This window comes from Rhipicephalus microplus, chromosome 6 (genome assembly GCF_043290135.1).
Source record: "Rhipicephalus microplus isolate Deutch F79 chromosome 6, USDA_Rmic, whole genome shotgun sequence".
NCBI classification, from domain to species: Eukaryota; Metazoa; Arthropoda; class Arachnida; order Ixodida; family Ixodidae; genus Rhipicephalus; species Rhipicephalus microplus.
Window position 1 is genome coordinate 183,321,914 of NC_134705.1, and position 12,402 is coordinate 183,334,315.

The 12,402-nt window shown below is 49.0% G+C and overlaps 1 protein-coding gene across 1 annotated transcript; it reads left to right on the top strand.

Annotated features, from left to right (window-relative positions):
• Positions 1-2,892: 2,892 nt before the first annotated feature.
• LOC142766104 (endothelin-converting enzyme 1-like) lies at positions 2,893-11,743 on the top strand. The gene is made up of 3 exons (XM_075867947.1): positions 2,893-2,928; positions 4,606-5,057; positions 10,123-11,743. Exons 1-3 carry the CDS (start codon positions 2,893-2,895, stop codon positions 11,741-11,743), a joined length of 2,109 nt encoding a protein of 702 aa, XP_075724062.1.
• The last annotated feature ends 659 nt before the right edge of the window (positions 11,744-12,402 follow it).

Below are 12,402 nucleotides of genomic sequence, written 5' to 3' on the forward strand. Positions count from 1 at the left end.
TTGACTGTGTATATAGCCGCCATTTGTGCAATAAAACGGTCGTAAGCGTGCGCTCTGTCCTATCCGTCTTCTTTCTGAAACCTTCCCTGCGCACTAAAAAAGTATGTTTCTTGAAAAAATGCAATACCAACCAGCTCAAGTAGCCGCTCTTTTGCAATGACCAGTCACTTCTATAAAAGATTAAGTGTTCCGTTGTGGCTTTGTTGCGTCCAGTTTCGGTTCGGTTATCGGACTTGCTGGGTGGCACCTCACGCGGAAACGAGAATTCACGCACCGTGAGTGCACTCCTGAGGCGCTTCGTAAATGAAGTGCTGAAGTGTTTCAGAATTGTACGACGAGCTCTCGTGTCGAGCAAACGTTCTTCTTCGCGCACTGCGCCAAGCCCGCCGTGCAAAGTCTAGTGGGTGCACCCGCTGGCCGCCTCGGCAGTCGCCGAAGCCACTTAGCCACTATACCACAATAGGATTGCCTATTATGCGCTGAGAGTGTGCCTCGGTCTGCCCAGATGTACGTCAACGGAAGCAACAATTGCCATTGCTGGTGACTATCCGATACAAACTCACATTGCTGTAGAAGTCCTGAGAACGCACATCAGACACTTCGCACGTGCTCCCTGCCATCACCTCGCACTGTTGCCTTCAGAGAGGCGCCAAGCATCGTTCGCCAAAATGATTGTGAAATGCAACGATAAACTTCCCTCGGGCTTCACTCCCGCATCTAAACCATCCATACCACCTCGGTGTCTTATTCCACCCACAGTGCATCTTAGTGTACCAGGGATCCAGAGGAAATCTGAGCTTTCGGCGCCCGTGATGAAACAACTGTCTCTTCTTTTTTTGCACGAGAAATATTCAGACAGCATACATGTATACACCGATGGTTCCACGAACCACCAGTGTTCGTCAGGGGCAGTAGTTATCCCAGCAAGAGGTGTTACCATCAGCTTTAGGACTGACCACTCCACGGCATCTACAGCAGCGGAACTAGCTGCTTTGCGCGCTGCACTTTGTGTGATCAATCGGGAACCACCGCAACAATGGTCGATTTTCAGCGACTCAAGGGCTGCCCTACAATCTGTGCTCTCAGCACTGCGTCGCGGGCCATACGAACAGCTTGTTTTCGAAATTCGCTGCCTTCTCCACACTTCACACGAGAAAGGGCATCATGTGACGCTTCAATGACTGCCAAGTCACTGCGGCTTCATAGGGAACGAACATGCCGATACTGCCGCGCGGGCAGCCCCTGAAGGAACACGAGAAGAAGCCATACCACATTCGCGGGCTGATGCTACCAGTAATCTTCGACGACTTGCGCGTGAAATCACGTTTTCACTATGGTGCCCACCAAGCATCAATACGAATCGTCAACACCACCTGTCCTCTTTGATGGCTCTCCGCATGCCCACTAGACTCGACCGAAGAGAAGTCACCCTTCTTCATCGCTTATGGCTAGGAGTGGCATTTACAAAATCTTATTCCTTTGTCATAGGACTGGCCCACAACGCTCTCTGCGATGCCTGTCATTGCGAAGAGACGCTACACCACATCCTGTGTGACTGTCCGTTGCATGAAATCCAGAGACGGTCACTGGCGTCCGCTTTTCCGCGCATCGACAACAGCAAAATGTCTGTGGACACTATTCTGTCAAGTTCTCGAGAGAAGACATTGCAACAGAAGGCGACGAAAGCTCTGTTGAAATTCCTACGCGACACCGACTTGAACAAGCGACTATAACAGCAATGTCACACACCGCGAAAGACAAGACTGGGCTATGACTGAGTGTGCGCGCGTGTGCTGCCGAATGTGCCGTTTCTCTTTCCCTCTCTGCTCTCTTTCATCTCCCCCATCCCTCTCCCATGCGCAGGGTAGCAAACCGGCTGCCTATAGGCTGGTTAACCTCCCTGCCTTTCTCTTCCCTCTATTTTCCTTCCTTCCTTCCTTACTATTATAAGACACGTGCAATATTCGACAAGCGCACGACTGAGAGAGCGCAATTTATTGAGAAAAAAGCATACAAATGCGCACGCGACTAAGACACCTTTGATCGACGCATTTACATTTGTTTGCCATTGCTGAATTTCTCGCGCGCGACGTGCTCATCGAAATCTCCGAGTTATGTAAGCTATTTTTTAACGGCTGGGCCATACCGCTAACTTACAACAGCTGTGTTTACGTTCTTTTTTTAACATGATCAGCCGAAGAGACAACGACAACGTTCTCACACGCGCGTGCCTGCGACACGAAGAGACAACGGTTAAATTTTTATCTCCACAAATCAGGATTTTCATTAACTAACCTATGTGCAGTTTGCAATGAACCGGAAACAATAGATCACTTTCTTCTCACATGCCACCGCTTCGCCTCACTGGGTCGAGTAATTCTTGAAAGACCGATTGGTATGCTCGGATTGCCAGTCAATACATCCACCCTATCATCGTTTGGAGCCAGTCAGTTGGGTGTGGGCCGCATGCAGTGCTATTCTGTCGGCGCTACGTAAATTCATTCGAGCAACCGGAAGGATACGCTGCTAGTGTTACTGCCAGATATATCCAATTATTTATCTCTCTTCCTCATTCTTGTTAAATTGTTTTATATACTCTGGTTTATTAAATTCTTCTGCACTTTTTCACATTTTTTTAAAAGTAATATTATTATTGCTCTTATCTAATTTCTCTCTTTTTTTAGCAAGCTTTGTACAAAAAAAATATCTATTATACGGTACAGTGTGGCCAATCCTCCTTGTGGGTATGAGCCAAGATCTCCAAGGCGACAAGACAAGACAACGACAACGACAACGTTCTCACGCGCGCGTGCCTGCGGCACGAGACGAGAAGAAGGACAAGAACGACGTGGTTGGCCTCCGCCATCGAGTATACGCATCCTTCAAGCCGCAATGAAGATAGCATCGCCTCCAAGCGCAACGCCGAGGGTGAGTAGAGATGTTCACGAAGCCAATGAGGCTTTCGAACAAGGGCTGTGTGTAGTGTCGGCGGGCGGCAGCCTACGACCCTTGCGTAGGCACTGAAGCGAGACGCGACGGGTACCTGCAACAGCCCGCGACATGTAAGCACTGAGACCCCGCCCTATACTCTCTGAACCCCTGACGACGACTCCACCGACCAGCGGCCGTTCATTCACGCAACACACATCGGAAAACGCGTACACACGTGATCTCTGTAGTGAATCACGTGTACCGCTCAATAACGCCAACTGTAGAAAGACACACAACTAAAAGGCACACAGCGCCCATACCCCTCACAGATGGCGCCACATATATCACGCTGTGTGAGCTTAAAGTATAGTGCCTAGGCACTATACATAAAGTACGGAGACCCTGATTGATTGATATGATTCATATGCGGGGTTTAGCGTCCCAAAACCACTATATCATTATGAGAGACGCCGTAGTGGAGGGCTCCGGAAAATTACACCGCCTTGGGTTCTTACGCGTGCACCCAAATCTGAGTACACGGGCCTACAACATTTCCGCCTCCATCGGAAATGCAACCGCCGCAGCCGGGATTCGAACCCGAGACCTGCGGGTGAGCAGCCGAGTACCTTAACCACTAGAGACCACCGCGGCGGGACAAGTACGGAGACCCTAACACGAGGAAAGTCCTCTTGCAAAGCTGCAGATTTTGGACCACCGGGGTCTGGTTTTATTTTTTACATGCGCGTAAGTTTAAGTGCATGAACATTTCATTTTTGTTTACACAGTATGCGTATACTTGTACCTCTTTATGAAGGCATCGAAACAGACTCCCTGTAAACGTGCGTATGCCCGTTTCACAATGGTGGTGTCAAGCATTTATTCTATTACGTCCGTGCTCGCTGTATTGGCGTTCGAAATGTTGGTCGTTCACCGTATTAAGTATATACCACATGAACTATTTTAACGCAAAAAGTGTTGTTTTGCCAGGCTCCGCAAGAAATACTGCCGAAACCCTCAAGCACGCGTCATTTCTGCCATTTCCCCGACGGAAATGAGGTAGTCTATTCTCTGTGGACCCCACTTCCGCCACGGAAACGACGTCAATAAAAGGAAAAGTGGCAGTTAGCTCGGAAAAAAAAGTTACCCAACTTGTAAATCAAACCTCATGATGCATGAGTTTTTTGTTATTTTATAATCACCGAGCTTCCTTGCACGCTGCAATAGAGGACCCAACGCCCCTAGACCCTAGCTTTGGTAAAACTCTACAGTATTACAGGGACAAAAGGAAAGTGTATCCAGCAATACATAAGAACCTCACAGGAAAGAAATCGGTGGCATTACGCAGAATCTAAAGACATACACGAACTTACACAGGCTACATGTATACAGAGATCTACAGCATACAGAGATCTATGTCCGTGGTGTGGGGCCACATAAACTCTGTTTCACATCACATGGGAGTGTACACATCACAATGAAGAACACCACAACATGAACAACACAGAGGAACAATGGGAGATCCTGCTGTCCAGCTCGGCCATTGCTGATCAGCGCTGGCTGGTTCAACGGGTAGAGATGATGGCTAGGGCCAGCGGAGCCCTGGAATAGGGGCCCGACCGTTCGGAATGCTCCGCGTTATGCGCAAATAATGTTCTCTCTCTCTCTCTCTGCCAGTCTCCCGGTTGGTCTCAAGACGTGGCGCCCGTCCCTTACTCCAAGCGCCTGGTGTGCGCGGTCGTGTTCGCCATCGCCGCAGGTCTCGTGGTGGCCGTGGTGGCCCTCTTCTACGTTTTCGCGATGGTCACGCAGATTTGCACGATTAACGGTGGCGGCGACCGCTCGGGGGAACGCGTGAGCCTCTCGTGTCGCACCGACGGCTGCTCCCGGTTCGAGGCGCTGCTCGCGGACACCCTCAACACCAGCGTCGACCCGTGCCACGACTTCAAGGCGTACGTCAGCTCGCGCTGGCTGCACGACCCGTCCAGCGAGCCGGACTACCAATGGCGTTACAAGTGGGACGTCAAGTACGCCTGGATGCGTATGATGGCCGACGAGATACGACTGCTTTCCGACACGTCGACGCTGGAACGCCTGATGGCCGACTCCTTCGGAGCTTGCGCGCACAGGTCGGTTGCCCACACCCATAGAGTTTCTTAATACACACTAGAGGGAACTCTGACGCTAGTGTCTATGGGAGCTGCAACGCACGGCGCTTCAGTGAGCATGTGAATGATGGGTAGTACACACATTTGTCTAATATTCGTACTTCTGGCCTGCTTTTGGCTCTGTGCGTGTTCGTGTGGCTTGTAGCTGTTTTCTCACTAAACAAATATTAGCAAATGTTCAGCGGTTGCGCTTCACCATCTTATTCCTTTAGACTTACTTTTCCAAATCAGGTCATGAAGTTCGAAAGTGTTGAATCTTTCTTTCAAAACAAAACCGAAACACATCAATAAACGAAGCCGCAGGTACGATTCACCGTCCGCAAGTACGAAGACTAGGCAAATCTGTGTACTACCCATCATTCCCATGGCCGCTGAACAATCACAGCGCCGGAGTCCCCTCTAGTTAATTTTAGGAAACTCTATGCCTACATCATTCTAGTTTTAGGCGACAGCCTAATCAAGACGCTGCCATTGTGCCTCATAAGACGGCTGGCGTCTGCTACAAAAACCCACGCGACGTGAGCCAGTTCGATTATAGAATCGGATAAAAACGAGGGCTCGAGCCTTTATCGAACACAAGTGTTCTGCGTGGCAGTCAAGCACTCTACCGGAGAGCCACACAAATTAATTTATTGCCTGCTTATTAAACGCAATGAAACTCAGTATACGAATACAGTGCGATTTCACATTTTAGAGTGTTGTTAATGTCAGTCACTTGATTGCAGGGCTCGAACACACGTCGCACTTCACTTTGCTCAGCAGCCACTGCTCTTTCATGATCACATCTTCGTTGCACGGGTCAATAACGGGATAACGGCAGTTTTTAACCTTTATGCCTCCATGCACGAGCATCTTCATTACTACGCTCATGTTCTCGAAAGTCGCCGCACACACAAGGTTCATCTATACGTCCTTAACGCAACCACATCGGGCGGCAATCGGAGGCTTGCAACATGCAGTGCCACAAAATCTTCCACCCAATATGGTCGGCCTCCTAAGTCAGCATACAATAACATCACATTTATAAAAATATACATCCTTGTTGGAAGGCTCGCCAATAGAACACCAACGTCCTAGTCATCTTCAAAAGAACTGTTTCCACCGCTTATACGGGCCGCTCTCCCCGTTCTGCTGAACCTTGCCAACGCACGTCCATTGGCGTCAACGGTCGCAAATGGCATCCACAAAGCCACTTAGTTTCCGGAAGTGTTTTAGAAAAAAAGCGTTATTCATGTCGTCATGACGGGCGAGAAATCACGTTAACGGGTTTAATATTGATCAGCCGAAGACTACTCAAGTACAAATATCTACCAGTCAAACTACGTCAAAACCACCATAACGAAGCAGCAAAATCACGAGAGCATGAGAGAGTAGACAAAGACAGCTTAGTCTCACGACAACCATCATCATTAGAATTTATTATCATCATCCTATTGATGAATCATGTAACCATCGTGATCATCGTCATCTCGATATATCGATTTGTTTACTCACTCTCCCCTCTGCTACATGACCTGCGAAACGCCTTCTACTATAGGACTCTACGATGACGGCAAAGGAAAGACTATGAAACCTCTTATAGCTGTAAAACTGATGGGATATAATGTTTGCTTAACTGTGCGTAGCAGTTGCAACATTGGCTAATTGATAGGTAATGTTAGGGTGGCTACCATAGTAATGTTGCAATATTGTGATTATTGATCTTCACTCTTACAAAAAATGGCAGCATATCCAAGGAGTGAATGATGGAGAGTGGGGCGAAGCATTCGTCCGTCCATTCATTCTTGCTTCCGTCCGTCCATGCGTCCGTCTGTGTGACCGTCCATGCGTCCATCCGCCCGACCGTGCGTGCGTCTGTTCGTGCGTCCGTCCCTGCGTTCGTCCACGCACCCGCCCCTGCGTCCGTTCATTCGTCCATCCATGCATCTGTCTGTGTGTCCGTTCGTCCATCTATTCAACACTCCAAGTACCACCATCTCGTAACTTTTCATCATATATCCCTCATATAGAAGCACCGCCATCCAGCGGACATTAGAAGGACTAAACTAGAGGTGGCACACCCACACTTTCTTATGGCTTGCGCTTCGTATCTACTTCCCACGTTTAACCACCTCGAGTTTATGGTATATACTAGTTCATTATATCCATGGCACTGCGGTTCAACGCTCGCTAAACCTTTCTAAATCTAAAGAGGTTACACCCATCGAGTATAACGTAGCAACCCTTTCTTGTCAGATAGTGCTCAATGTACATGCCAATGGCTGCTAATGGGGATTGCAGCGTGCGCGTTAACTAAAAGCCGAATGCTCCTGTCTCTCATTCCCCCTTATTGGCATGTACATTGAGCACTATATTTTATTGTTCAACAACGCACAGAAGAAATCTCTCACCGGCACCACCTTGGAGATCAAAATGTTATACTTGTTACACACTACAACGGCTACGAGGAACGAACGGGTGCCGCTATAAGGAGCTTCGCCCCTAAAAAGTTAGTAATCAGTTAGTAAACGCGTGTGTTTATTTGTTTCTGGAGTATTTTAATACCTTCGCAGCATACCTTTACTAGCCAGCCGCTAGTACAGCTTGTAAGTTTCGTCATTACCAGGGAAGCTTTCTTACTGTTTATAACTTAGTTATCTTATAAATTCCATGGCTACTAATTATTACACGGTGCGCAATCCCAAAGTATGGGTATATATAGCCTTCAAGCTGCTGCTACAGTGGAAATCTATCAAGTCTTGAAGATTTCCGTGTGCGTTTGCGTGCGTGTTCTTGCTTGTGATCCATTTATATGCGCTCTCATACCCATATTATCACGTGCTCATATGACCAGATTGTTACACAAGGCAAGATAACTGAATGGGGGTTTTTAATGGGCCCTGAGTCCGCGATAACAGTATAATGATGATGATCTCCACCGCCATGGCTCGTACCCACTCAGGGGGATCACAGTGGAGGCGACATCGTGTTCCTTCTCTACCCGCGCGTCCCTTATTTTTCCTGGTAGTGATACTTCGTATCAATATGATTTGCTCATATGAGCATCATAATAGGCATGATCATAACTAAATATAGTACGAATATATGCGCACCTACAACAGTATATTCACATAAAGTAGTTAGCAGCCAATATTTTTGCATGAGGACAATACAACTTCGTTTTTTTATTATATACTTATGCAATAGAATTATTTTGATATGGCAGTGCACACGCACATATAAAAAAATAGGTGTAAACCTCTACTTTCGGGGTTACTAACAATTTAGTAATAGAATAACCACTCGAGTCCGCACCATTCACTAACTACGTAGTAAATTTCGCTAATATGCATTTCACTAGCTTCACTTACTAAGAGGCTGGTGCTTGACGTGACAAGTGAACGGTCAGTATTTAGTTAGTGAATATGCTGAACTTTTAGATGCGATGCATCTCTTGCTCGGGTCTATGTCCCACGGCGTCGGCGTCCGCGCTCACATTACGCATGCACAACTTTCTTCCTCACCTCACTCCAACAGCTGTGCGTTACTCTCTCCCCTTCTCTACGCTCCCCCTCTCCCATCGCAACGCCGACGCAGGGACCATCTGCTAATCTACGCTCGCCCCCCCCCCTCAAGGCATTCCTCACCGCGGCGTTTACACAGTCAAAGTGCATGCGCGTCTCCTCCCCTTCTTTCCTCTCCTACGTTTCCCTCTCTCGCCTCGCAACGCCGACGCAGGAATTGTTCTCTAGCGAGTTTCATGATTGAACAAACCGACTGATCGCACTGCACAAACGTTTACTCGCCGCCCTGCATATACGAGCACTGGATCTTGACCTCTAAAGCATATAGTTTCCTAAACAGAGACGCTTATCATGTGATTCCTATGTTATTCTTTAACAAAAAAAAAAGGAGAAAAGTGAGCCCCGTAAATGTCTGCATCAGAGTGCGAAACCTCAACAGTAGCTCACGAGGGATGGTGCAAGGAGGGATCAAAAGGAGAGAGCAAGGCGCAGAGACAGCAAACGACAGAAAACGACGGAAATAAAGAGAAGATAGAAAAGATGGACACGGTCGCAGGAGTCCTAGGACGGGGCACCACTCAGCGAGAGCTCATGTCGGCAGCAGGAGATGGCGTAGGGCGAGCCAGTCGGCCAGAGCTGCGATGTCGTTCGAGATCGCGGGGGCACAACCGCGGTCAGCCAGAAATCCAAAGACCGAGTCCTAAAACGAGACTCTGGCGCTACGATCGTTCAGCGACCATGGGAGTCATGGGTAGTACACGGATCTGCGTAGTCTTCGTACTAGCGGGCGGCGAATCGCGCTTGTGTGTATTGCTGTTTCAGTTTTGTTTCGAAGGAAAGAACAAAGCCTTTTAACCTTGGTGACCTTAATTGAAATGGTAAGCCTCAAAGGTTAAGATCGTGAAGCGCGACCGCTTAACTTTTGTGGATTTTTGTTTCGTGAGAAAACACCTCCAAGCCAAAAGAACAGACATCGAGCCAGCAGTATACGAAAAGCAGACAAATCCGTGCACTACCCTTCATTCTCATGCTCGCTGAAGCGCCGTGCGTTGCAGCTCCCATAGACACTAGCGCCAGAGTTCCCTCTATAGTGTGTATTTAGGAACCTCTATGCTCCAAAGTAGCACCGGTGGAAGATTTCTTGTGCGTTGTTAAACAATGAAAATTCGCAGTGTGCGCGGTAACTAAACGCGGAACGCAGGTTTCTGTGTTCAATTGGAGTCTTCTGTCTCTCACTGCCCATTAGTAGCGATTGACATGTTCCAGTAGGAAACACCGGTCCATCACTGCGCGCTTTGCGCCTCCCCAGGTTTCTCTCCTGCGCAACGCCACGATGAGTGCCAACGTCGCCGCCAGTGTCAGCGTTAGCGCCCGCTGCTTCGCATCTACACATTGTTTCCCTAAGCGGGGGATGGTGTAAAATTTTTTAAGAGTGTTGATTATCCGCCATTACGAATACCAACATTTTCTAGCAGTCTCTAGCCAACTATCTGCGCTGTCTAACTCTTTTCTTGCGCGAACAGGACCAGCGAGAACGCAGTTGATACGCGCAAGAAGTTCAAGCAGTTGATGCGTGACCTCAGCGTTCCTTGGCCTGAAACTCCGCCCAGGGACGTGGACCCGTTTGAAGCACACCTCAACCTGAGCATCCGCTGGAACATACCGCTCTGGTTCGACGTCAAGATGCTTCCCGCTGACAACTCCAGAGCAAATAAGTTCATCTACATCTACCCGAGTGCGTACGCCAAGTTTTGGAAGGGCGAGTACGACGCCATAACCAGTCAGGGATCGATGCGCGAATACGTGAACCAGTACATTGAGTACTTCTACCACGAGTTGACACCAAACTCCAGCGGACAGGCGGCCGACATTTGCCGGTGCGACGCGGTGTTCAACTTCACAAGACACGTCGTCTTTCAGCTAGCTCGCGCGGACGCAGAGAAGCAACCCGTTGCTGTCCTTGGGTTCGGTTCCCTGGCGCGAGCGTTCGGTCTGACGACGGAACGCCTCCTTTCGCTTTTGAACGACTACTTCCGGCCCAAGAACTTGTCCTTCTTCGATCAAGAGGACCAGGCACTCGTGAAGGCGACGAACACACTGGACGTCGTCCGTCATATCATCACAAAGACGGATGCCTCGACGGTGTTGAGCCACCTGGGCTGGTGGATGCTACAGGTGTACGCGCCCATAGCAGACAACCGCTTCTTCGTTCAGAAATACGGAAGCGCTGAGAAGGCCGAGCTTCTGCGTCCACTGTTCTGCGAGACCCAGGTCGAGAGTTCTTTCAAGCTCCTGCTACTCGTCACGCACATGGACGTCCACTTTCGTAGTCAACAACAGCGAAACATCCATGATCTCCTGACCAGTGTGCGAGAGGCTGCCTTGGCAGAGTACAAAAAATCGCACCTACCGGCCGACGTCAAGAAACTGCTTACCGGAAAGCTGAGACGCTTGCGTATCAACCTGTGGCCCAGGCCGCCGTTCCAGTCTGCGGCGCTACTCCGGCAGATCTACTCGTTCGAGTACGCGAGCAAGAATACCTTGTTGGACTACTGGATCTCGGAGAGAAGGGGCAACGCGGCGCTCATCGGTAGCAGCGCGTACTTCGAGGACAAGCGGCTGCCGCACGGGAACTCCAAGGACACCTTCTCCTACGACAGCATCTTAGACACCGTCAGCTTGTCGATGGTCGCAGTGCACGAGCCGTTTTATTACACCAATGACGACGCGTTCGGAGCAATCAACTACGGTGGTCTGGGTGCGAGCTTCGCGATGACCCTCCAGGAAGGTCTGGAGAGCGACCCGGCGTTGCGCACCGCCGTCGCCAGTCACGCTTCGAGCGGCGCTGCCCACGGAAGCGAGAGCCTACCGTGGGGCGCAGTGACCGGCAACGATACTAAAGGCTCGCCATGGTTGGAACTCGGTCCATTATATTTGCCGGCATTCCGCGCGTTCCAGTCGAAGATGCGCGGTGCCGGTTCTCTTAACGCGGGCCGATTTTCGCCGGCGAAAGTGTTTTTTGTCAATTTCTGCCACAGCCAGACGCGCGTGCGCGCTAGCTTCGACTGTAACGCGGCACTGCAAGCAGCGTCCGACTTCGTTTCTGCGTTTGATTGCGAACGCGGTAGCAACATGAACCCTTGATGTTATGCAAGCCCTATAATAAAACTGTTCTGTCTTCCTCTGTCACTTGTGCACATACACTTTAGGCCAAGATGTGGCGTGTTTTGCTTTCCTGATTTCCGCATATTGATCTTACATATTTGCCTTAACAAAGAAAAACCCAATGCAATGTATACTGCACAAAAGGCTTTCAATATGCAAGCCCTATTTTTGCTTGTTACGCCGGTATGAGGCGAAATGCCAAAGCTAAAGTATTATGAAGATAGCGTAAGGGTAATTTAGACAAGACACATGATGCTTTTGACCATTTCAGCTGAGATATTTGAGTTTCTATGTGCTACTTGCAAAATAAAGGTTGATAAGTTCAAAAAGAACACCATCCATTTTTGCTACGTTTAACCAAATAGTTTTGAATGACCAGCCGTTAGTTAAGCAAGTGGATGCGGAGAAAGTATCAACGCGCGACGGAGCGTTAAAGACTTCGTTTTGCAGTAATTCCAGCGCCATCGTTCATGTCGGTGTCATTGGTTCGAGCGAGAAATCATCGTTGTTCGCAAGTGAAAGATCAAGAGAGATGCAAAGCAATAAATGATAATTGGGTTTGAGTGAGATATTCACCCAAACCTTCTGCGTGGAAAGCGGGTGTCCTATTGCACAGCCATGTCGTTCCTTGAAGGTGC